General features: G+C 40.4%; 1 protein-coding gene across 4 annotated transcripts in view; it reads right to left on the bottom strand.

The window, feature by feature from the left end:
* Positions 1 to 12552: 12552 nt before the first annotated feature.
* The window catches only part of LOC115221492 (amyloid-beta precursor-like protein), a 129172-nt gene continuing 116147 nt past the window's right edge, over positions 12553 to 25577 (bottom strand). The window contains exons 5-12 of one of the 4 annotated variants that reach the window (XM_036510649.1): positions 22224 to 22426; positions 21469 to 21564; positions 19778 to 19960; positions 19024 to 19252; positions 17572 to 17715; positions 17468 to 17470; positions 14914 to 15179; positions 12553 to 12918 (exon numbers count right to left, since the gene is read on the bottom strand). In XM_036510649.1, coding sequence (XP_036366542.1) covers positions 12664 to 12918; positions 14914 to 15179; positions 17468 to 17470; positions 17572 to 17715; positions 19024 to 19252; positions 19778 to 19960; positions 21469 to 21564; positions 22224 to 22426 — 1379 coding nt within the window. In that variant the 3' untranslated portion in view covers positions 12553 to 12663. The remainder of the gene's footprint in view (positions 12919 to 14913; positions 15180 to 17467; positions 17471 to 17571; positions 17716 to 19023; positions 19253 to 19777; positions 19961 to 21468; positions 21565 to 22223; positions 22427 to 25577) is intronic. The other 3 variants (XM_036510650.1, XM_029791687.2, XM_029791688.2) reach the window with 3 other exon arrangements.

The raw sequence follows: 25577 nt of genomic DNA on the forward strand, positions 1-25577 counted from the left end.
CTAAGTTCACCTTGCAATTGTGTGGTTTTGGGTTCAATCACACAACACAGCACCTAGGGCAAGTGTCTTCTTTTGTAAATCCAGGTTGATTAATGCCTTGTTGAATGAATCTGGTAGATGGAAACTATATGGAATCCTCTTGTACATAAATATATTCTTTTACTCATTTCAGCCATTTGACTGCAGCCATGCTGGCGCACTGCCTTAAAGGGGGTTTTTAGTCAAAGAAATCGACCCCAAGACTTATTCTTTGTAAGCCTAGTACTTATTCTGTCAGTCTCTTTTGCTGAACTGCTAAGTTACAGGGATGTAAACACACCAACATTGGTTGTCAAGCAATGGTGGTGGGAGACAAACATAGACACAAATACACATATATAAATATATATATATATACATGATGGGCTTCTTTCAGTTTCCATCTACCAAATCAGTGGGACTCAACCCAGTACAATGTGGTTGAGAAGCAAGTTTCTTACCAGATAGTCATGCCTGCGCCTATATATATATACATATATATATATATATATATATATATATTATATACATACATATATATATATTATATACATACATATATATATATACACACACATACATATATCTCTCTCTCTTTCCCCGTCTGTCTTGATAGACAATGGGTTGCGCCAAGGGTGGGGCCTACTTTGATGACGTGCAGCGTCTGCTGTGACTGAACAGTCCAACTCTAGAGTGGCAGTCCTTGGTACATTTGCTGCACACGAACATCGATGGGTACGTGTGGGGTGTTGCTGCAGTTGTCCTCCTCCTGTCCCGCCTGTCCAACCACAGCTGTGCTCTCCTCTCCTCAGCCATGGAAACGCCTTTCCTCACCGTCCGACGCCAGGCAGAGCGGTCAGCAGCTGTTTCCTCCCACGTGTCCACACAGATGTTGGCAGTCCTCAGGTCGTGCTTGCACACGTCCCTGTATCGTAGCTGTGGACGTCCCTTGGGTCGGGATCCCGTGGTGAGTTCGCTGTACAGGATGTCTTTAGGCATGCGACCATCCTGCATGCGGCAGATGTGTCCGAGCCAGCGCAGTCGTCTCCGCACAAGGAGGGCATGCATGCTTGGCATATTAGTCTGTTCCAGGATGACTCCGTTTGGTACTCGGTCCTTCCAGGAGATGCCAAGGATCCGTCGAAGACACCGCATGTGGAAGCCGCTGAGGCGGCATTCTTGCCGGGTGTATGTTGTCCAGCTCTCGCTGCCGTAGAGTAGGGTGCTCAGCACGCAGGCTCGGTACACTGCGATCTTGGTGGTTATTGTGAGCATGTTGTTTTCCCACACTCTCCTGGAGAGCTTAGCCATGGCAGCAGCAGCCTTCCCAATCCGTCTGTTCAGCTCCGGCTCGAGGGACAGGCTGCTGGAGACCGTCGATCCCAGGTAAGTGAACTCGTTCACCACCTGCAAGCTGTGGTCGCCGACACTGATGCTGGGGACCCCTCCGACACATATACATATATATATACATATATACCGGAGTAAACACATAAATGTGAAACAAGGTGGAAAAAAGAGTACTCAAATACCAGTGGTAGAGTAATATGCTTTATTTAAAGCAGCAGAAAATTCAACAAAACCTGTTACTCTGAGTTTCCCGTTGCCGTTCATCAGACAGTTTTTGCTAGAAAAAACTGTCCGATGAACGGCAATGGGAAACTCAGAGTAACAGGTTTTGTTGAATTTTCTGCTGCTTTAAATAAAGTATATACATATATATATATAAATCCAAATTGAGGGGGTAGAACAGGTAAAAATCCAGACTACATATATTTCCTCTCTAACAGATCCTCTCTTCTTCTTGCTAGACAACATATGTAGCCTGGATTTTACCGGTTCCACTCCCTCAGTTTGGACTTTTATTCACATTCATAGCAACTCTAGTTGCTAACCATGAGTGCTATACATATATATTTTTTTCAGCTTATCTAACATTAATATGGGAAAAACCTACAACCTTTGATGCCAATAAATTATTGATCCCGAATGTTGTTTTTGATGCTTACCATGGACTGCTTGAAGCTGACAAACTTCCTACACTTTGATCCTTCGATCTTATAATTACATATCAACTGAGTGTAGGCTGTGTGGTAAGTAGCTTGCTAACCAGCCACATGGTTCTGGGTTCAGTCCCATTGCGTGGCATCTTGGGCAAGTGTCTTCTGCTATAGCCCCGGGCCAACCAATGCCTTGTGAGTGGATTTGGTAGACGGAAACTGAAAGAAGCCTGTCGTATATATGTATATATATATATATGTATGTGTGTGTGTGTGTTTGTGTGTCTGTGTTTGTCCCCCTAGCATTGCTTGACAACCGATGCTGGTGTGTTTAGGTCCCCGTCACTTAGCGGTTCGGCAAAAGAGACTGATAGAATAAGTACTGGGCTTACAAAGAATAAGTCCCGGGGTCGATTTACTCGACTAAAGGCGGTGCTCCAGCATGGCCGCAGTCAAATGACAGAAACAAGTAAAAGAGTACACTGTTATACCAGATGCTGTTCTACCTGACAACAACAACGAGAAGAACATTGATCACAGTATTGAATGCTACACTGGAAAACTGATGTTTTGGGGTTCGTGAGTGATGTCCAGTTTGCTTGAAAATCTCTGAAAATGTGTTGTAAATAATAACCAATTTTAAAAAAATTCTTTTTCTTGTTTCAATCATTTGACTATGGCCATGCTGGAGCACTGTCTGGAGGGTTTTTAGTCGAACAAATCAACCCCAGGAAATATTCTTTGCAAGCCTGCTACTCAGTCGGTCACTTTGCTGAACTGCTAAGTTACAGGGATATAAACACACAAACATAGAAGCAAAGCCACACAAATAAATATAAGTGTTTTGTTTTGGGATTTGGTTTGCAAGATTCTTTATGTGAGTTTGTGTGTTGAAGCATATTTTGTTGTGTCTGAGGAGAGTCGTTTTCTTTTTATGCCTTATTATGTAACACATCATCATCATCATTTAGCATCTGCTTTCCATGCTAGCATGGGTTGGACGGTTCAACAGGGATCTTGGAAGCCAGGAGGCTGCACCAGGCCCAGTCTGATCTGGCAGTGTTTCTACGGCTGGATGCCCTTCCTAAAGCCAACCACTCCATGAGTGTAGTGGGTGCTTTTTACGTGCCAGACGGGGCTGGCAAACGACCACGGTCGGATGGTGCTTTTTATGTGCCACCGGCATGGGGGCCAGGCGAGGCTGGCAACGGCCAAATTTCCACTTATTTCTTATTTTTGTTTTCCTAAAAATTTTCGTTGCGTCTTGCAACCTTTTCAATAGTCTTGATGTAACAGTGAGTGTGTTACATTACAAGGCACAAAAAGAAAATGACTCTCCCCAGACACAACAGATAAAAAGTGGTTGGAGGTTAAAAAGAAAATGGGTGAGGGTCAACCATGGAACTGTGGTTCATTTCAAACTCTTCTTCCTCACAGAAACAGACAAGTTTAACATCATTCGAAGAGCAATAAATACACAGCTATGGTTCTTAATTCGAGTGTGCCACCTTTAAGACAGTTTCATTTGCACGAAGATACAAATCCATTGGAATCCCCTTTTTTTCTTTTTGCATTGCCACTTGGCACTTCTGCCAACAATGGAAATCTTCCTTCAGGACCTGAATCTAACAAAACCTGAATCTCAGTATTATTCATTTCTCTTAGATATACTCGGTCGCATCCTCTTCCATTTCCAAAGTGCTCTGCAGATAATACAGTTCTATATTTAAGAGATGAAGAATTACGTACATTATTTACATTCGACGGATATTTATCCTCATCTTGTTTGTTGCTAACATGTTTCGGCTGATATACCCACCAGCCTTCATCAGGTGTCTTGGGGGAAAATTTGAACCTGGGTTCTCATTCCAAGGTATTTTTTGATGTTATTATTATTATTATTATTATTCAGGTCACTGCCTGGAATTGAACTCAGAATCTTGGGGTTGGTAGCCCATGCTCTACTTGTGCCAGTTACACGATTTCACTTGGCTCAATGGGTCCTCTCAAGCACTACATATTGCCAAGGGTCTCAGTCATCTGTCATTACCTCCATGAGGCCCAACGCTTCAAAGATGCACATAGATCATATAGGAGAACAATATGGATCTCATCATTGTTTAACGTCCGCTTTCCATTCTAGCATGTGTTGGACAGTTCGACCGGAGTCTGGGAAGCCAGGAGGCTGTACCAGGCTTCAGTCTGATCTGGCAAGGTTTCTACAGCTGCATGCCCTTTCTAACACCAACCACTCCGTGAATGTAGTAGGTGCTTTTTACGTGTCACCGGCACAGGTACCAGGGGAGGCTGGCAACGGCCACGATCGGTTGGTGCTTTTTACATGCCACTGGCATGGAAGCCAGTCAAGGCAGCGCTGGCATCGACCAAGTACGGATGGTGCTTTTTATGTGCCACCGGCACAGGTGCCAGGGGAGGCTGGCAACGGCCACGATCGGTTGGTGCTTTTTACGTGCCACTGGCACGGAAGCCAGTCGAGGCAGCGCTGGCATCAACCACATACGGATGGTGCTTTTTACGTGCCAGGGGAGGCTGGCAACGGCCATGATCGGTTGGTGCGTACAAAAAAAAACACAAAATGATCCTAAAACACAGAAACGAAGAAGGAAAAAAAAAAAGCAAAGACCAGATTTTTTTTTTTACATTTTTTTTTGGTGGGAACACTTTTATTAATGGAGCCAAGTACACGAGGTTAAAAAACAGAAAAAAAAAAGCTAGACCAATCATGTTATTCTGGGTTACAACAACAACAGAATTCTTATAAAAAAAATTTAACAAAAAAAGGAAAAAACATATATATATATACATACATATATATATATGTATACACATATACATGTATACACATATATATGTATACATATATATGTATATGTACGTATACATATGTATATATAATGAAAATTCACACTAAGCTTCATATTTTTTTTATTCATTATACCTTTGTGTATTATATTTTTTTTTTTTTACTCCTTTATTTTCAAGTTCATATTATTTATTTATTTATTTATTAATTTTATTGTTATAATTATTATTATTATTATTTTTTTTAATTATTTTTTTTTTTACTAAATAGTTTTTGAAATCAGTTCTGCTTGGGTCTTGAATATTAATAATGATGTACAATATAAGAATAATAATGATAATAATAATAATGATGATGATGATGATAATAATAATAATAATGATTTCTTTTATTATTATAATAATAATAATAATAATAATAATAATAATAATAATAACCATCATCATCATTGATGTCTTCGAAAAATAAAAAACAATAAGTTTTAATAAATAATAAACATCAACATTGTTGTCATCCAAAAGCAAATTATATATCTATATATACACACACACATGTATATATATATATATATATACACACGTGTGTGTGTGTGTATATGTACATATAAAATTAAAAAATGAAAGAATTTCTAACAAAAAAAAGGCACAAGGCCTCGATATTTTTGTTTGGTTTTTTTTTTTTTTTTCCGTGGGGGAGGAAGAGGTTGGTCAACTGAATCGACCCCAGTACATGACTGGTACTTTATTTCATCGACCCTTGATGGGATGAAAGGCAAAGTTGACCTCGGCGGGATTTGAACTCAGAACATGAGATTTAGCTTAAAATAGCATAAGGTATTTTCGTCTGGCGTTCTATCTATTCTGCTAGCCACTGCCTTTTAATAATAATAATAATAATAATAATAATAATAATGACGATGATGATGATGATGATAAAACAGTTTAATTACTCTAGGTTAGTCAACCAATCAAAATAATTAACCACAAAACAATAATAAAATTATATAAAAAATACATGTAAAAACCTATTTTAATTTTTGATTAAGGGTCAAAGAATTTGGGGTTCAAAGAATTTGGTAAAAGGAAATGAGAGAGAGAGAGAGATCTATATAAAAGGTGAGTTAAATCGAGGGGGGGGGTAAGAGGAGGCGGAGCACACAGTTAATGATGAAGGGGGTCGGGTGCAGAGCGTGGGTAAGGGTGTGTGAAAAGGGATCAACAGAATTTTATAGAAAAATAAAAAAATATGTTTAATGAGAAAAGTTTTTTTTTTGTTTAAATTGGGGAACGGGGATAGGAATGTGGGGGGGGGGGGAATTTGAAGTAAATCCGATAAGAATTAAGGTAGAAGTAACTGGAATGTATATACTGAATGTATAATATGGTGTACACATGTAATATATATATATACACACATATAAATCACACACATGCACATTTTATATATATATATATACATACACATATATATATATATAAATATATATTTTGGATATTATATATATATATATAGCATACATATTATACATACATGTTTACAGAGAAAGAATTAAAGTCTGGTAGGCAGGTAGGAGGGGTGGGGTGGGGGTGAAGATAGAGATAGAAAGAGATAGAGCTGCTGTATCACTATAGCAACAGAACAGCTAGCTGCCAACCTTCAAAGCATGACCATTGCCCAGAGATGTGGTGGTGGTGGTGAGTTTATAAGACTGGGGGGAGGGGCAGGGTGGGGTGATCGATATACATGCATGTGTATGTATACAGCGGTTTGGGTGTGGGGAAGTATGCAGTCAAAATTTTACATCAAGGCAGTGAAAAGAGAGAGAGAAAGAGAGAGAATGCTTCATTGATAAATCTTGAGTGGGTGGGTGGGTGGGCGGGTGGGTACTGTTGTATGCACCATGTGATATAAACCATTATACAGCAGTGATATCCTTATGATGTTATCACACCGTGGCACTTTGCGCCATCAGATATCGTCAGAAACATGTGATATATGCCATCTGATACGATAACAGGGCTGCGGTACACCCCGACCGATACCAACAGAGGGAGCACTGTGCATCTACCCACCGTTCTTACATGGGGGTATCATGCACCCTGGGACATCACTGCAGCCAGCAGCACAGCCGTACACCCACTTCTGATACCATTGCAAGGTGACAGCAGACACCCTTTGAAATCTTTACAAACTGCAGCAATACCATAATATCCTACGATATCATTACTGAGTGGTGAAATACACCATGGAATACAAACACTGACACACACATGCAAGAGAACTGCTTGTATTATATACACAAGCCATGCCTGTATGCGCGTGTGTGAGTGTATATACATATACTCTGTAATACTGTTCACTCAAACTGAAGTACAACACGCACTAAACTCCAAACTCAAGCTCTGGAATATAAGAGTCTGTCTGTGTGTATGCATGTATGGAGGCGATTCTGTATGTATCTTAGCCGGAGAGCTGGATAAACTTCACAAAGCTACTATAGCACATACACACAGCAAACTTGTCTAAAACTCAGCAATATATACACACATATATATATATATGTGTGTGTGTGTGTGCTGGCTATGTAAGAGAAAGTTACTTTAAAAGAGCTTTAATATTTAAAAAAAATTTTTCCTCTAGGCACTTTGCTTCAGCCTGGACAACAGAGAAGGAGAGTGGGGAGGGAGGGGAGGGCAAGGAGAGAAGGAGAGAAGACAAGAAGGAAGAGCAGGAATGAAGGAGAAAAATAAAGCGAAGAAAAATATCTATATCTATACATATACATGTGTATATATTATATATATATATATGCCTACAAGATGAAACGTGTATGTGTGTGTGTGTACATATATATATACATATATGTATGTGTCTGTATGTGTACATATATATACATATATATATATATATATATATATATGTACATACACACGCACACAGACAGTAGCAGTAATTATAGTGTTCCCACGTTTTTCTGGAAAAAAAGACAAGAATAACGTAACAGAAATTAATAAAACCTCAAGGTAAATAACATTTATATATATGTGTATATATATATATATATATACACATATATATATATGTATATATATATACACACATATATATATATATGTATGTATACATATATACACACATATGTATATATATATATATATATATATATATATACACACATATGCACACACACACAACATATATATATATATACACACACACATATGTATATATAATATATATATACATATATAAACCTTAAGATGACATACCCATTGATGTATTTAACTAGTTACAGGGCCCAGTAAAGTGGGGAGGAGAGCAAGTGTGTGAGAGGAGGGGTGGTTTGACTACTATTTTCAGCGTTGAGCCTGCTTCAATGCATCTGTGTATATATATATATATATATACATCTGTTGCATTTGCATGCACATATATTCATTTATACATGTGTATATGCATACATAGACAGACAGACAGACCACTGCATGGCTAAACCTAAGACAGGGGGTTGGGGAACACTCTGACCCCAAAAGAAATGTTTGACCATTAGCACATCAGAAGTGGGAGCCGAGCCAAGACTAGGGCATATGTGTGTGTGTGTGTGTATGTGTGTTTAGTGAGGGGACATCTACATAGAAGTTATGGCGGCGGTGGTATTGGTGGTGGTGGTGGTGGTGGTGGCAGTTAATGTTGAGAAAATATTTTTAAAGAGAAAATATTTTTTAAAAAACATGAAAAAAAAAAACAAGCGAAAATATAGAAGACAGTGGTCAGTTTTAATCCCCCTCCTCCCCCACATCTTCTCCTTCTGCTCCACTGTCCAGACAGCACGGCAAGGGAGGGAGATTATTCGGTGGTCAGATCGTGGTGGGAAAAGAATAAGGGATTGTTGTTGTTGTTGTTGTTGGTGGTGGTGGTGGTGGTCAAATAGTTTAAGCCTCTTTTTTTTTAGCCAAAGAGTGAGAAATATGGAAACAGAGATGAACAGTGTCACTAACCTTTGATTTTGCATCTGAGATTTTCAAACATTAAAAGTAATAAAAAATTATAAAAAAAGCTTGAAATAAGGGATTCTAATTTTGGGCACAAGGCCAGCAATTTTTGTCTGATGTGTGTGTGTGTCTGTGGGGGGGAGCGTCAAGTCAATGACGCCGACCCCTTCCCAGCGGGGAGTTGGTGGGGGGCTTGACTGACATTACCTATTTTTACCGAAACCCTACCCTACCGTACCCTAACCCTACATCACGGAAAGGACGAAAGGCCAAGTTGGTTGTTGGCATAGGCAGGGGATTTCAAATTCAAATTCAGATTATTAAGAGGTGGAACAAATGATGTCGGGGGGAGGGGGAATTTTTGCTCAACACACTTCACAATTCTGCAAAAGTCCATCGGACCATTTCTACAGTTTTGAACTAATTCCAATTGCCAGGAGCACTAAACAGACTTAAAAATTAACATCAACACACACGGACACACTGACACACACATACACAGGATCTGTGCATGTAGCAGAAATAATGACAGCGATAAACAACTGCGATACACAACACTGAATAGATATTGATTAATTAACGAGCTAACTTCATTATTATTATTATTATTATTATTATTCATTTATTTATCTATGTATTACTCTACAATGCTTACAAATACTTTCAGCTTGTAATAAATATGTAATTCGGTGGGGTCGAACGTTCGTTCGGTGGGAAGTAATTAAGAACATTTGAGTTGTTCGTTTGTTTTGACTTGTCTTGCTTTTGATTAAGATTTTCCTTTGTCTCCCTAATACAGAATATACACACACACACACACACGTGTATATACGCACACATATATACACATATATATTTTTTATTTATATATATATATATATGTGAAATATGTATGTATGTTCAGAACATACACACATGCACACATAAATGTGTATATACACATATATACACATATATATTTATATATATATATATATATATGTGAAATATGTATGTATGTTCAAAACACACACAGACATAAATGTGTATATACGCATACATATATACACATATATATTTTTATTTATATATATATATATGTGAAATATGTATGTATGTTCAGAACACACACACACATAAATGTGTATATATGCATACATATATACACATACATATGTGTGTGTGCATGAAATATGTATGTATGTTCATGTAGAGATGTTCAGATAGATGTGAGAGAATATCTAACTGGCAAGATATTAGCTAAAATTTAAAAAAAAAAGAGAAAAGAGAAATGGATATGCTACACACACATACACACACATTTGTAAAGCAAATGCGAAGTATACTGACCCAAAGGTGACCCTCTACAATGGACAACGGCCAGCTGATGGCTCGGTTGTTTTTGAACAGGTCCGTCCCAGGCAAAGCAACTCAAGTGGTTGCAGAATAACTAAACGTATCTACATACATAGAGAGTGTATATATTGATGTGAGTGTATATATATCTAATAACCTTAGCCAGATGAGTAGAGGAGTATATATATATATATATATTTTTTTTTTTTCACTTTTTACTTGTTTCAGTCATGTGACTGTGGCCATGCTGGAGCACTGCCTTTATATATATATATATATATATATTTGTGTGTGTGTGTGTATAAGACATCAGATAAATGCAATTTCTACACCTGAAAAATATAAAGATAACGTGTGCACCACATGCACACACATTCATGCATACTATACATATATACACTTTTCTGTGTGTGTGTGAGTGTATGTGTGTGAATATATACGTAAGGTTAAAAATGTAAATTTATGAAATTGAAGCTTTTAATAAAAAAAAAAACCATTCACAAGGCCAGAGATATTGGTAGAGTAAGTTGGGTGGTCAGACAATTACATTGACCGCAATTTTTCACTGGGACTTTGTCTTATCGACCCCCCCAGAAAGGGGACGAAAGGCAAAGTTGATCCTGGTGGGATTTGAAACTCAGATCACAAAAGAGCCAGAATGAATACCACAAGGTATTCTATCCGACAGTTTAAAGATTCTGTCAGCTCCCCCCCCCCCCGGCCCACCCCAAATATAAATAATAATAATAATAATAATAATCTCATCATAATCATCATCATCATTGTTAACTAATTAGGTAATTATTAAATGGCTTGTTTTTTTCAATTTTAATTAGTAGTTCGTTATAAGAGACTGATAATAAAATACCGGGGAAAAAAAAAAACCGGGGATGTGCATAATTGGTGGGTAAGTCACAAGGGTGATAGTAGTGGTAGGGGGTTGGGGGGGGAGTGAACGACAACAATGGTGGTGGGGAGGGGGTGGCAACAGTGGTAATGGAGGAGCCGACGACGGGGGGGTGGTTGTGAAAGCGGTGGTAACAAACACCCACCCACCCACCTACTGACCTATTCCTTCGCACTTGCCGAATACCAAGGGAGCCTCCCCCCCTTTCCGGCCCTTCATCCTCGATCCCCTGCTGCACTACCACAGATCCACTCCTCGTGCACCTTTCAAAGGGAGCCATATTTAACACAACACTAATAGTACGGTAGTAGTAGTAGTAGTAGTAGTAGTAGTAGTAATAGATATAATAATAATACTAATGATGATAGTAATATTTCTAATGTTGGCACAAGGCCGGCAATTTTGGAGCAAAGAAAGGAAAAGGGATGGGGGAGGGCATTGATTGAAATTGACCCCTGTATATGACTGGTATTTTCATTTTATTGACCCCAAGAGGAGTGAAAAAAAAAAAAAAAAAAAAAAATCAACCACGGTGGGATTTGAACTCAGAATGTAAAGAGAGGTAATTCAGCAACGCAACAAGACATCTCTGCGATTTTCACCAAGATTCTGCAACGCTACAGTCTGTTGTCAATAACGATTATTTGTCCTTTAGCAGGTGTTGGTTCGGTTGCGTTCGTTTGTTTGTTTTGTAGTAGGAATAAAGCTGGGAAGGGAGAGAAAGAGTCAACCCCGCTTAACCAACCCACCCACCTCACATTGCAGATTCCTCTTCACCAAGTCCTGCCATCCTCAAAATTCCCCACCCCCACCGACAAACCTGACCACCAATTTCTCTCACCTCCTGTTTGGCTGGGTTTTTTTTTTTAAGGGGTCGGTAGGTAGATAGGTAAGGTAGGGAAGGAGGGAAGAAGGGGAAGGTTCATGCTTTATCACACCCCTTAGTCCCCATCCATGCCACTCCATCCCTACCACCCAGCCCTAGGTCAAATTCATTTCCTGCACCCCCACCTCCCCAACGCACTCCCCTGATTCTCCTTCACCCCTGGGACCTGCCACCTCCCCACAGCAACCACCCACCACTGCCACCGCCGCCGACACCAACTGACTGCGAAGGGGGAGAAGGTGAAAGGGGGAGGAGGAGCAGGAGGAGGAGGAGGACAAAAAAAAATAAATAAAATAAAGCAACTCTCCACTCCCAAAATATACATATAGTAGTAGTAGTAGTAATAATGATAGTTGTAGTAGTAGTAATAGTAGTAGTAGTAGTAGCTGTAGTAAAACAATCAACACAGACTCCTGCATAGTTTCTGCTTCTACACTTTGTTTTTGTTTATTTTTGTTGTTTTTTTTATGTGTGTTTGTGTGTGTGTATATATATATCTGTATGTGTGCATGTGTGTGTGTGTGTGTGTGTTGTTTATGTCTTCTGTATTACAATAATAATAATAATAATAATGTTTGTTGCTGGTGTCGAAAAAAAGGTAAAAAAAAAAACCTTTTTTTTTGTCTTGTAAAAATTATTATTATTAATAATATTATATTATTATTATTATTATTATTATTATTAATTATTATTATTTGTTATTACTGATTCTGCATCTCAAAATATCTATATGTTGGGTTCTCGTAGCCATTCATCTGCATGTTGGCCACATGGCGTTCCTCGGGGGAGGCTGCAGGGTCGACCTCGACAAAGCCGTGCGTGACGCGCTGCCTCTGGCTGCGTCTCCTCAGCATCACAACAGCAACCAGAATTATGATGAAGACGGCCACTCCGCCAATGGCAATGCCAACCACGCTGTTGGCTGGGCTGTTGTTGTACAGATGATCAAGAGAAACCTGCAACGAAGAAATAAACAGGAGAAAAGATGAAGGCAGTTATAAAAAAAAGACGAAGTACAAGAGAAATATCAGACTTACAGAAATGAAGTTTGGGTCAACCCACAAGGTTACTCACCAAAAACTTTAGCAAACCAACACATGTCAAAATCTTAACATTACTAGACTTACTACACAGCATTGCCTGGTAAAGTATTCACTGAATTGTTTGCCAGTTTGTAGAATGGGAATTAACGGTACTTATACACGTATATATATATAATAATAATAACTAGCACTATGACCAGCTGCGTGCGTGCGCACATACACGCGAGTACTGTCCAAATCTCCGACCAACCACATACAGCTAGCTGGCATTCAATTGGCGTATCAAGTTTCAGGCATTTTGATTGGGTTTTCGATAGAAAATTCACAAAAAAGTCACTTCTGTTGATTTTTTAATAGCTTTGCTGGGTGACTGAGGAAATGTAAAGATGTGCACGACCACCCTTGGATGGCTTTGAATGACCATAGAAAGTGCGAGTCCTCTAACTGAAAAATTGTGGATTTGTATAAAGGACGGACACACAGACATTTTGCCGTTTATATATAGAGATGATAATAATAATAATGAAATTATTGTATGCAGTGCTCAGGTGCACCACAACAAAATAAATGCGCCCTTTTAAAGTGTAGCCAGGCTCATGGGCCCAGTTTCCCGGTTTCTATGGTGTATGTGTCCCCCCCCAGCTGGATGGGATGCCAGTCCATCGCAGCATTACCCATTTTTGCCAGCTGAGTGGACTGGAGCAATGTGAAATGAAGTGTTTTGCTCAAGAACACAACATGTCGCCCGGTCCAGGAATCGAAACCACAATCTTGCGATCATGATGCTGACACCCTAACCACTAAGCCACGTGCCTCCACTATTTAACCTAACTTCTGGACTTATTTAATTGGAACTTTTCAGCCCCCCCCCCCACATATACATACACACACACACAAACGTATATACAAAGCATGTATATATCCCCCTATCTGGAACCCCTATCTTGCCCAGGATATCAATCTAAAAGAATAGCGACGTGCAACCAAAAGAATACCCTCCATCAGGCATTTGCCATATTCTGAACGCCTTACTTCCCTGGGCATGGACACATTGAAACTCCGACGTCTGGCAGCTGACTTGGCAGACACCCATAAAATTATCAACCATTGTACAAACAATAACTCTGAGCACCTTTTCAAACTCCACCCGTCTAACATCCGTGGACATATTTACAAAGTCAGAAAACAGCACAGCTCCCATGACTTCAGGAAACATTTTTTCACGCTGAGAGTTGCTGAAGCATGGAACAAACTGCCGGCATCAGTTGTTAGTTGTCGGAGCACTGCATCCTTCAAAACTTCCAAGCTTTCTGAGATTCACCAACACTACACCTGATTTTCTCCCCTCTATACACACACAAGCATGTATCTGACTCATACATTGTTCGCTTTCCAGACATTTGTACATTACTGCATATACTTTATATGCACTTTCTGACAAGTTGTGGTGCACCTGAGCACTGTATACAATAATTTCATTATTATTATTATTATCATTATTATTATTATTATATACATATATGCTTGGTATCTCGTTGAGAGAGCACATAAATAGCAACATCATCAGAAAGAAGTCCGGCGTGAGAGATGTCATCGCAGAGTATACTCGCAGCAAGTACAGATGGGCTGGACACGTCGCCCGGCTCACCGATAATCGGTGGACGCACGCAGTTGTCGAGTGGTACCTGCGTGAGCGGAAAAGACCACCCGGAAGACCTCCACGATGGTGGAGTGATGATTTCAAGAGGACGATTGGGATCGCGTGGATGAGAAAGGCGCGATCCAGAGAGGAGTGGACAGCGTGCTGTGACCAGCGGTGTCAAATGGACGCCTGACGGACTGGTCGGTCAAAGTGATATACACATATATACATAGTTATCGATATAGGTGAGGATAAAAAGAACTTACCTGCTCAGCAATGAATGGTTGCTGGCCAGAGTGAGCATGGTACTTGGGACGATTTTGCTGAACGTGTTCATGCGCTGGACGTTCAATGTACGTCGGACGTTCGTCTTCTATGGACTCAGAGTCAAAGATGGGAGGCCTCTCCTCCAGCATCTGCTGCTGCTGTGGTGCTTGTTGTTGTTCTGGTTGTTGTTCCTGTTGTTGTTCTTCTGGCTCATCTGGTTCAGCTTTGGTGGGTTTCACCTTGTCATCGATCTCGGTCACAGCTTCTGATGCAACAAACAATTGAAAAGGCACTTTATTTTATGTGGGACTAGCAGCATAGCCCGGCGTTGCCCGGGTATGTAAGAGCCCCTAGTAGGCAATGACTAATCCCAATCTAGTCCTTTCCCTCTAATTTCCTGCCAATTTGTGAAAGATATTGTCGAAAATATGTCATCTTGAATTTGAACGCGATTTCCCAAAATGGCATGATTTTATCAATTTTTTCTGATGGTAAGGTATTGCATGGAAAACTAACATCAGAATTAAGTTTCTTAGGATAACATTAAGCTTCACCATGAGTTTGGTGAAAATCGATTGCAAGTTGCGAAAACTACAACAGAAAATGTGTTGCATATAAAAAGCTTAGATTCTCGACCCCATGTCAAATTTATAGATGTTTTCAGAACTGGGGGAACTTTTCAAAATTTTCGCTGCGTTAGTTTTGAATTATGACATTGGGCTGTGTGTGTGTCAAGTTTCATCAGAATCGGTTGAAAGCCGTGGTCAGGGTGAGGGTACAACCTCACAGACACACAGACAGACAAACTGCCGTTTATATAGAGAGATAAGGAGGGGGGGGGGACTTGAGAGCAAATAAAAAAAAAAACCCAAACCCAACACTTTATTCCACATTCCCAGAAATATCAAAACACAATTTTTAGAATAAACTTATTTTCCCCTAAACTGGTGACAGTATTAAATGATACGACAGGGGCCAAAGATACTCTTTAGCTCAGTAGTACTCTTTTACTTGTTTTAGTTATTTGACTGCGGCCATGCTGGAGCACTGCCTTTAGTCTAGCAAATCGACACCAGGACTGATTCTTTGTAAGCCTAGTACTTATTCTATCGGTCTCTTTTGTCAAACTGCTAAGTTACAGGGACGTAAACACACCAGCATCGGTTGTCAAGCGATGTTGGTGGGGCATACACAGATACACATATTTAGATATATGATGGGCTTCTTTCAGTTTCCGTCTACCAACTCCACTCACAAGGCTTTGGTCGGCCCGAGGCTATAGTAGAAGACACTTGCCCAAGGTGCCACGCAGTGGGACTGAACAAGGAACCATGTGGTTGGTAAACAAGCTACTTACCACACAGCCACTCCTGCGCCTACTTAACTTTTTTAATATCTGGGCTAGATTCAAAATGTGGATGTTTTGAGGGGGCCATAACAAAAAAAAAAATATTACATTTAAAGATGAAAGACTATCAAGGGCTGCTGGAAAGATGTTTGAGGGTCACCAGAGAGGTGCTCGGGGTCTGCAGGAAAGGTGCTTGGGGTCTGCCAGAAAGGTACTTAAGGGCCACTGGAAAGGTGCTCGAGGGCTGTCAGAAGGGTGCTCAGGAAGCTGCTGGAATGATGCTCAGAGAAGCCCAGGAAAGATGTTCAAGGGCTGCATGTGGCCCAGGAAACCACAGTTGAGAATAACTGCTTTAGTTCCTGGTTGTGTCTTCAACCACATTTGCAGTTTCAAATTGCCAGACACAACTGATTAAAACACTTCTAGGCACTTCAGGTATTCATGGGTTCAAATCCTCCCTGACAACTTCAACTGCTAGACTCAATAAAATATACCAGAATTCAAAAATGCTCAAAATCTCCCTAAAATGGTATCCAGATTTAAGGGGTAGGATAGAGCTTTGAATCTCCAAAGAAAACTTCTCTAGTGACTGGTGATGTTATTATTTTATAATTTTAATTTACGTTATCATCGACTTGAACAGAGGTTTGGAATTTGAAGAAGGGCACAAAGAGAAAATTTTTCTAGTGTTTGTTATGTTATCAGTCACCATGGCAACTGTAACACTGCTGGGCATCAGTCACCATGGCAACATATAACATTATCTTTTATCTTTTACTTGTTTCAGTCATTTGATTGTGGCCATTCTGAAGCACTGCCTTTAGTCAAAAAAATTTTTTGTAAGCCTAGAACTTATTTTATCAGTATCTTTTGCTGAACTGCTAAGTTACCGGGACATAAACACACCAACATTGGTTGTCAAGCGATGTTGAGGGGACAAACACAGACACACAAACATATATATATGATTGGCTTCTTCCAGTTTCCATCGACCAAATCCACTCACAAGGCTTTAGTTGGCCCGATGCTATAGAAAAAGGCACTTGCCCACGGTGCCACACAGTGGGACTGAACCTGGAACCATGTGGTTGGTAAGCAAGCAAGCTACTTACCACACAGCCGTTAATATGGCAACAATGACATCATCAACAACCGTGACAATAGTGACACCCATTCAGCCTCAGTTGCCATGCAAACCACAATACCATCTGAGCTCAATTACCATAGCAACCAGAACATTATCTGGCCTCGTCTATCACAGCAACCACAACACCATGAAGCTTCACTTGTCTCACAGCCCAAAACTTACCATCATCATCATCGTCGTCATCACCATCGGAATAATCGTCAGATTTCTCATTTTCAGCAGGGGTCTCTTCTGGGGCAGGATCTTCATGAAGAAGGTACTTCATGGAGTTAGCATTGATTCCTTGGAATTTAGCCAAAAATTTTTCTGCAAAAGTCAAAGAGGACAAAAGAATTGAAAAGAGGGAAGAAAACAAAAACGGTTGGTTGCAGACATCTGAACAGAATTCCGGCCCTAAATCTCTCTCTCCATATATAAAGCTGAAGTCGTCTGTGTGTGGCAGGTTTGGTAGCCTTCAACTAGCACTATCTCCTCCGAGACCCTGCAGCGCAAGTTGACCAAAATTGAGAGTATGATAGAAGAAGGCTTGCTCTTCCTTCCATAGAAGAAAAAATTCTAATCAGACCATGTTAACACCAAAAATTATTTACATCAAAAAGGTGCTTTTTTTTTTTTATGAAAATCCCTATTTTTTACGATTTTTTGACAGCTGTGTCGCCATTTTTCTAGTTGATTACATCAACCCCAGTGTTTCATTGGTACTTGATTTATCAACCCTGAAAGGATGAAGGGCAAAGTCAACCTCGACAGAATTTGAACTCAGAACTTGAAGGACAAAATACCACTAAACATTTTGCCTGGCATGCTAAAGATTTTACCAATTCACCACTGTAATAATAATGATAATAATAATTAGTTTTAATTTTGGCACAAGGCAAGAAATTTTGTGGGGAGAAGGATAAATGATTATATCAACCCCAATTTTCTACTGGTACTCGTTTTATCAACACCCCAAAAAAGATGAAAGGCAGAGTTAACCTCTGCGCAATTTGAGCTCAAAAAATGTAATAGGAAACACGACCAAACATTTTGTCTGAAGTTCAACAAAGCCAATCTTTGTTTTTCTTTGTTTTATTACATATTGTATTGCACTCTTCTTCTTCTTCTTCTTGTATAATGATGATAATAAAAAAAAATATCATCATCATCATCGTTTAACGTCCATTCTCCATGCTAGCATGGGTTGGACGGTTCAACCGGGGATCTGGGAAGCCAGAAGGCTGCACCAGGCTCCAGTCTGATCTGGCAGTGTTTCTACAGCTGGATGCCCTTCCTAACGCCAACCACTCCGTGAGTGTAGTGGGTGCTTTTTATGTGCCACCTGCACAGGTGCCAGGCGAGGCTGGCAACGGCCACGGTCGGATTGGTGCATTTTACGTGCCACCGGCACGGAAGCCAGTCGAGGCGGCACTGGCATCGGACACAATTCGGATGGTGCTTTTTACGTGCCACAGGCACGGAAGCCAGTCGAGGCAGCACTGGCATTGGCCACGATTCGGATGGTGCTTTTTACGTGCCACCGGCACGGAAGCCAGTCGAGGCGGCACTGGCATCAGCCACGATTCAAAAAAATATACGATGTTAAAACCTGTCTTACCAGGACGGGAAACTTACCAACTTTGGGTCGTACATCTCTGTCGACAGCGGAGTTTCTCTTGAGCCAATCAAGCATACGACGGATTCGCTCATCAATGAGGTTCAAGTGTTCAATGACACGTTCTCGGATGTTGCTTGCCTCCTTTGGATCAGTGTCATGCAAGTGTTGGTAGTGTTTGATGGCATGGGTGCGGTCCTTCTGTTCCACTCTGATGTAGGCAATGGCAGTCTTCTCAATCCTGTGGACCTGTTGTTTTGGAAGGTAAGAGAAGGATTAAGGGATAACTGCTGAGGGATTGAGGACGATGACGGAGGGACTAAGGACAACGACGAAGCGACTGAGATTGACGACAGAGGCAATGAGGACGACGGCATTATATTGATGGAGTAAAAGATATGACAGATGGGTGGATTAAGGGAGATGATAAATGGATGAAAGAGAAAGACATGGATTGACAGACAGAGGGATCAAGACGGCAGACAGGCGGATCAAGACGACAGACAGGCGGATCAAGACGACAGACAGGCGGATCAAGACGACAGACAGGCGAATCAAGACGACAGACAGGCGAATCAAGACAACAGGAAGATGAAAGGCAGGTTATTAGAGATGACAAAATGATTATGGAAAACAACAGAATGACAAAGATTAAGGGAGGCAATAGAAAGATTGAGGAAGGCAGCAGAAGGACCAAGGAAGGGGACAGTCAGATTAAGCAGGTGGATTAACGAAGACAACAAAAGGGTAAAATTAACACAAACATAGACATACATGCCAAGGTCGAGAGTAGCTTACGTTCACATGGTTTTCTTCGAGGTAAGATTGAAGGGCTTTCATTAAGTTCCTCTTCTTGACGTTGATGTTACTCTGCACACGTTGTTGGTGGATGGCAATGAGTTGTTTCTTCTCAAGGATGGTCTCTTGTCCGTATGCCTTGTAAATCTTGTTGTAGCGCTGAGGGAGGGCGAAAGCAGCAGCAGCAGCAGCAGCAACAACGCATCAGGGGAGAAATAAAAGACAGAAATCGTTTCAAGTTAAACAGCAACAGAAACCAAGCTCTAAAATATGGCTAAATAAAATATTTTTTTCTTTTTTTTTTTTTACTTGTTTCAGTCATCTGACTGCGGCCATGCTGGAGCACCGCCTTTAGTTGAGCAAATCGACCCCGGGACTTATTCATTGTAAGCCCAGTACTTATTCTTTCGGTCTCTTTTTGCCGAACCGCTAAGTGACGGGGACGTAAACACACCAGCATCGGTTGTGAAGCAATGCTAGGGAGACAAACACAGACACACAAACACACATATATATATATACATATATACGACAGGCTTCTTTCAGTTTCCGTCTACCAAATCCACTCACAAGGCATTGGTCGGCCCGGGACTATAGCAGAAGACACTTGCCCAAGATGCCACGCAGTGGGACTGAACCCGGAACCATGTGGTTCGTAAGCAAGCTACATACCACACAGCCACTCCTGCACCTATATATATATATATATATATATACGACAGGCTTCTTTCAGTTTCTGTCTACCAAATCCACTCATAAGGCATTGGTCAGCCCGGGGCTATAGCAGAAGACACTTGCCCAAGATGCCATGCAGTGGGACTGAACCCGGAACCATGTGGTTGGTTAGCAAGCTACTTACCACACAGCCACTCCTGTATATAAAATTTACCAACATGGAGTGAAATTAATAACTTGCCAACAAATTCACCATATTTCTTTCTTTTACTACAATAATATATGTTCCGGTTAAGGTACCCTGTGCCTTAGACCACTCGGCCATTCTTACCAACACAGACTGAACCCAACCAGCGATCATATTCAAAAACAGACTGACTCAGCTCCCTTTCTCTCACTCTTTCACTTTTTCTTAAAGTTTTGTGGGCTCATAGGACAAACCCTTGTCGTCAGATATCCAGAGAGGACTCTTTTCTTCTCTCGATATCTGATGACATGGGTTCGTATCATGAACCAATGAAATTTTAAACCACATGCAGTTAAAACTGTTATTAAATATGTTGCTGTTTGTTCCTTCTCGAGCCACACCTGGCTCATAAGGGCCGGTTTCCCAGTTTCATCGGCGTATAAGTTCCCCACCTGGACTGGACACCAGTCCATTGCAGGAGGAAAGAGTGAAAGAAAGTTGTGGTGAAAGAGTGAGTAGAAGTTCGCCATTGCCTTCTGCCGGAGTGGCGTGGAGTTTAAGTGTTTCGCTCATAAACACACACATCACCCCGGTCTGAGATTCGAACCCACGATCCCTCGACTGTGAGTCCGCTGTTCTAACCACTAGGCCATGTATTTTTGCCAGCTGATGGGACTGGAGCAATGTGAAATAAAAAGTGTCTTGCTTAAGGAAACACTCCTCACTTAATGACCGGAAGCTGAGAAAGCCCTAAGTCCCATGAAGAGCAAAAATAATGAAGGAAAAAAAGTGTGATGGAACCTACCTCTGTGAGTTCCTTGTTCAGTTGCATAGCCTGTTTGGGGTCAGTTTTCTTCATTTCACGGACACGTTCACGGGCATTCTTCCATTCTTTCATCATCTGGAATGAAAAAAAAAAAAGTTGATGTAGAGAGAAAGGAAGAGTGAGAGTGAGAAAGAGAGAAAGAGTGAGAGAGAGTGAGAAAGGAAAAGAGTGAGAGAGAGAAAAAGAGAGATAGAGAAAGAGTGGGAGAGAGAAAGAGAAAGAGTGGGAGAGAGAAAGAGAGAGAGAAGGTTCAACTGATCGAAGGCTGACCATTTGAAATGTCTCTGCTCTCTGGTCACAATGCATTTTGCACCAATTTGGGTGGTGCTTTTTACATGCCACCGGCACGGGGATCACAACTACAATTTCCATTTGAATGTGATAAAAGACTAAATTTCAGAGACTCCAGAAGTCATATCTACAGCTGTATAAAATAATCTTTTCTGGCAAGAATGAGACAACTCTGGGTATGTTTCAGCCTTATTCTGACATCAACAGCCAAGCCCAGCCTTCGTTGTAACTTCCTAAACTGTTGAAAGAATCCTAGAATAAGATGTAGAGAAAAAAGACAGACAAGCAGACAGACAGACCAAGAGATGGCTAAGTCATCATCATCGCCATCATTTAATGCTTGCCTTCCATGGAGGTCATGGGTGGGTTGGTTGGAGCCAGGCAGGTAGGGGCCTGCACTAGACATGTATATTAGAGGAAGGTTTGTTGGAAGCCATACATACCTTGGTGTTCCTCTCCACCTCCACCTGTTGCATCACTTTTTCAGCAGCCTTGAATTTCTCGTGTTCGTTACTGTATTTGCCCAGATACTGGGAGTCACCCTTCAGATAGGCAGTGTAGTCATTTAGGGAGCTCTCAGGTTTCTTGATGCTGGCAGGGGTTGAAGGAGTGGTTTCAACATCTTCTTCCATATCGGAACTATGTTCTGAAGGGAAAAAAAAAAGGAGAAAACATTATTAAATATTATTATTATTATTATTAATTAATGAATTAATTAATAGTAGTAGAAAAAAAATGGAGCAAGGTGATGAACTTTCAATGGTTAGCACACTGGTTGAAATGCTCGGTGACATTTTGTGTCTTTACACCCAAGTTGAAATTCCACCAAGGTCAACTTAGCCTCTCCTCCTTACAAGGTCGATAAAATAAGTACCAGTTGAATACTGGGGTACAGAGATTCTTAGCAAGAGAGAGATTATCATCATCACTTAACCCTTTAGCATTCAGATTGCTTTGTCAAATGTTCATCCAGCCATAGAAACCATGCCTAATCAGATTAGAACCTGGTGCAGCTCTCCAACTTAACAGCTTTCGGTAAAACCATCCAACCCATGCCAACATGGAAAGCAGATGCTGAATGTGGATGATACATGTATAAATGATACATATATACATACATACACATATATGCTTATATGCATGCATATGTGTGTGTGTGTTTGTGTGTATATATATATATATATATATGAAAGGCGGCGAACTGGCAGACACGTTAGCATGCCGGGCGAAATGCTTATCGGTATTTCGTCTGTCGTTACGTTCCGAGTTCAAATTCTGCCGAGGTCGACTTTGCCTTTCATCCTTTCAGGGTCAATAAATTAAGTACCAGTTAGGCACTGGGGTCGATGTAATCGACTTAATCCCTTTGTCTGTCCTTGTTTGTCCCCTCTATGTTTAGCCCCTTGTGGGCAATAAAGAAATATATATTCTCTCTCTTTTATTCTCTTTTACTTGTTTCAGTCATTTGACTGCGGCCATGCTGGAGCACCGCCTTTATATATTCATCATCATCATCATCGTTTAACGTCCGTTCTCCATGCTAGCATGGGTTGGACGGTTCAACCGGGGATCTGGGAAGCCAGAAGGCTGCACCAGGCTCCAGTCTGATCTGGCAATGTTTCTACAGCTGGATGCCCTATAATATTCATATATATATATATATATATATATGATGGGCTTCTTCCAGTTTATATATACCAAATCCATTCTCACAGGGCCTCGGTGGGCCCAAGGTAGTAGCAGAAGACACTTGCCCCAAAGTACCCCGGAGTGGGACTGAACCCAAAACCATGCGGTCGGGAAGCAAACTTCTTAACCACACAGCCATACCTCCTCCTATGAATAGGCAACATCTTGTACTGCAACACCCACCACCACCACAACAACAACAACAACCACTACCAACAACAACAATTTTAGTTGGTGAGATGATTTAAGCAGTGTTAAATTTTTTTTTAAATAAAGGGTTTTTTTCTGTTAAAGTTAATTAAAGAATCGTCATCGTAATAGTTAGTTACTATTAACATTAATCATTATAATTGCTATCATCGTCATCGTTGTCGTCCTTATTAAAACTGTCATCACCAACCTCCCCATCACCACTACCACCATCCATTATAAATATCATCATAATGATCATCATTTTCAGCATCAACACTTCAATCATCATCATCATCATTCAACGTTATCTTAATTTTTTGCAGCAAATATTATCAAGTGTGAGAGAGAGAGAGAGAGAGAGAGTGAGTGAGAGAAAGGGGAGAAAGAGAGAGAAAGGAGAGAGAGAGAAAGGAGACAGAGAGAGGAGACAGAGAGAAAGGAGAGAGAAAAAAGAGAGAGAGAGAGAAAGGGGAGAGAGAGAGAAAGGAGAGAGAGAGAGAAAGGGGAGAGAGAGAGAAAGGAGAGAGAAAAAGGGGAGAGAGAGAAAGGAGAGAGAGAGAGAGAAAGGGGAGAGAGAAAAAGGAGAGAGAGAGAGAGAAAGGAGAGAGAGAGAGAAAGGAGAGAGAGAGAAAGGAGAGAGAGAGAAAGGAGGGAGAGAGAAAGGAGGGAGAGAGAAAGGAGAGAGAGAGATGAAAGGAAAAAAAATGAAGTGATGCTGGCATCATGACCCAATCAACCTCACCATCACTGCACCATCATCATCATCACCACCACTACACTCGCTCACCCCTGCTCCCCCCCCTTCCCGCCAATCAGCCAGAGACTGACAATGATATCTCCTCACCTGCTGAGCACTTAAATCCAGTAGCAGAGGATTAGCTTAATCCACAGCAGAAGAGAAGTGATTAATCCATCCTAGGGATAATTAACTAAACAATAACACCACAACCATCATCAACATTGATCAGCGCAACATCCGACAGAACCTCTCGACACAACCTCTCGACCGGCTAGAAATAGCAACCAAACTCCCTCAAGTCACACATAAAATTTACCATCGTGAGACAAAAAAAAAAAAAGGACACATTAGATTAAGTAGATTGAGATATGAAAAAAAAAGATGGGATGGTCACAGATGGAATGCTTTTGATGATAGGTTCTTTTGATCAGGTTCATCTGTGGTTTTTAACAGCATCAACAAGTAGCCATCTGTTTAACCCTTCTGTTACCATATTTGTTGAGATGTTCTGTGTTTCTTTGAATTAATTTTAAAAACAAAGAATTTAGTAAAATAACTTAGTAATCATTCAGCTAGTGTTAGGAACACAAATTGTGACTAAGGTTTGGTGGAAGATTTTAATTCAAAACTTATGGAAGCAAGACATTTGTACTATAAAACCAGTGGTGGTTTCAGCCAGGTTGCTGTCAAGAGGGTTAAGAATTGTTTCTCTATTATATATATTTTAACCCTTTTGTTATTGTATTTCTGTTGAGATGCTCTGTGTTTCTTTCAATTGATTTTAAATATAAGAAAGAATTTAGTAAAATAACTTAGTAATCATTCAGCTAGTGTTAGGAACATAAATTGTGACTAAGGTTTGGTTATAAGATTTTAATTCAAAACTTATGAAAACAAGACATTTGTACTACAAAGCCAGTGTGGTGGTTTCAGCCGGGTTGATAACGAAAGGGTTAAGAATTGTTTCTCTCTTATATATTTTAACCCTTTTGTTACCATATTTCTGTTGAGATGCTCTGTGTTTCTTTCAATTACTTTTAGATATAACAAAGAATTTAGTAAAATAACTTGGTTATCATTAAGCTAGTGTTAGGAACATAAATTGTGATTAAGGTTTGGTGGAAGATTTTGATTAAAAACTTATGAAAACAAGACATTTATACTACAGAGCCAGAGC

This window comes from Octopus sinensis, linkage group LG18 (assembly GCF_006345805.1).
Source record: "Octopus sinensis linkage group LG18, ASM634580v1, whole genome shotgun sequence".
Taxonomy (NCBI): domain Eukaryota; kingdom Metazoa; phylum Mollusca; class Cephalopoda; order Octopoda; family Octopodidae; genus Octopus; species Octopus sinensis.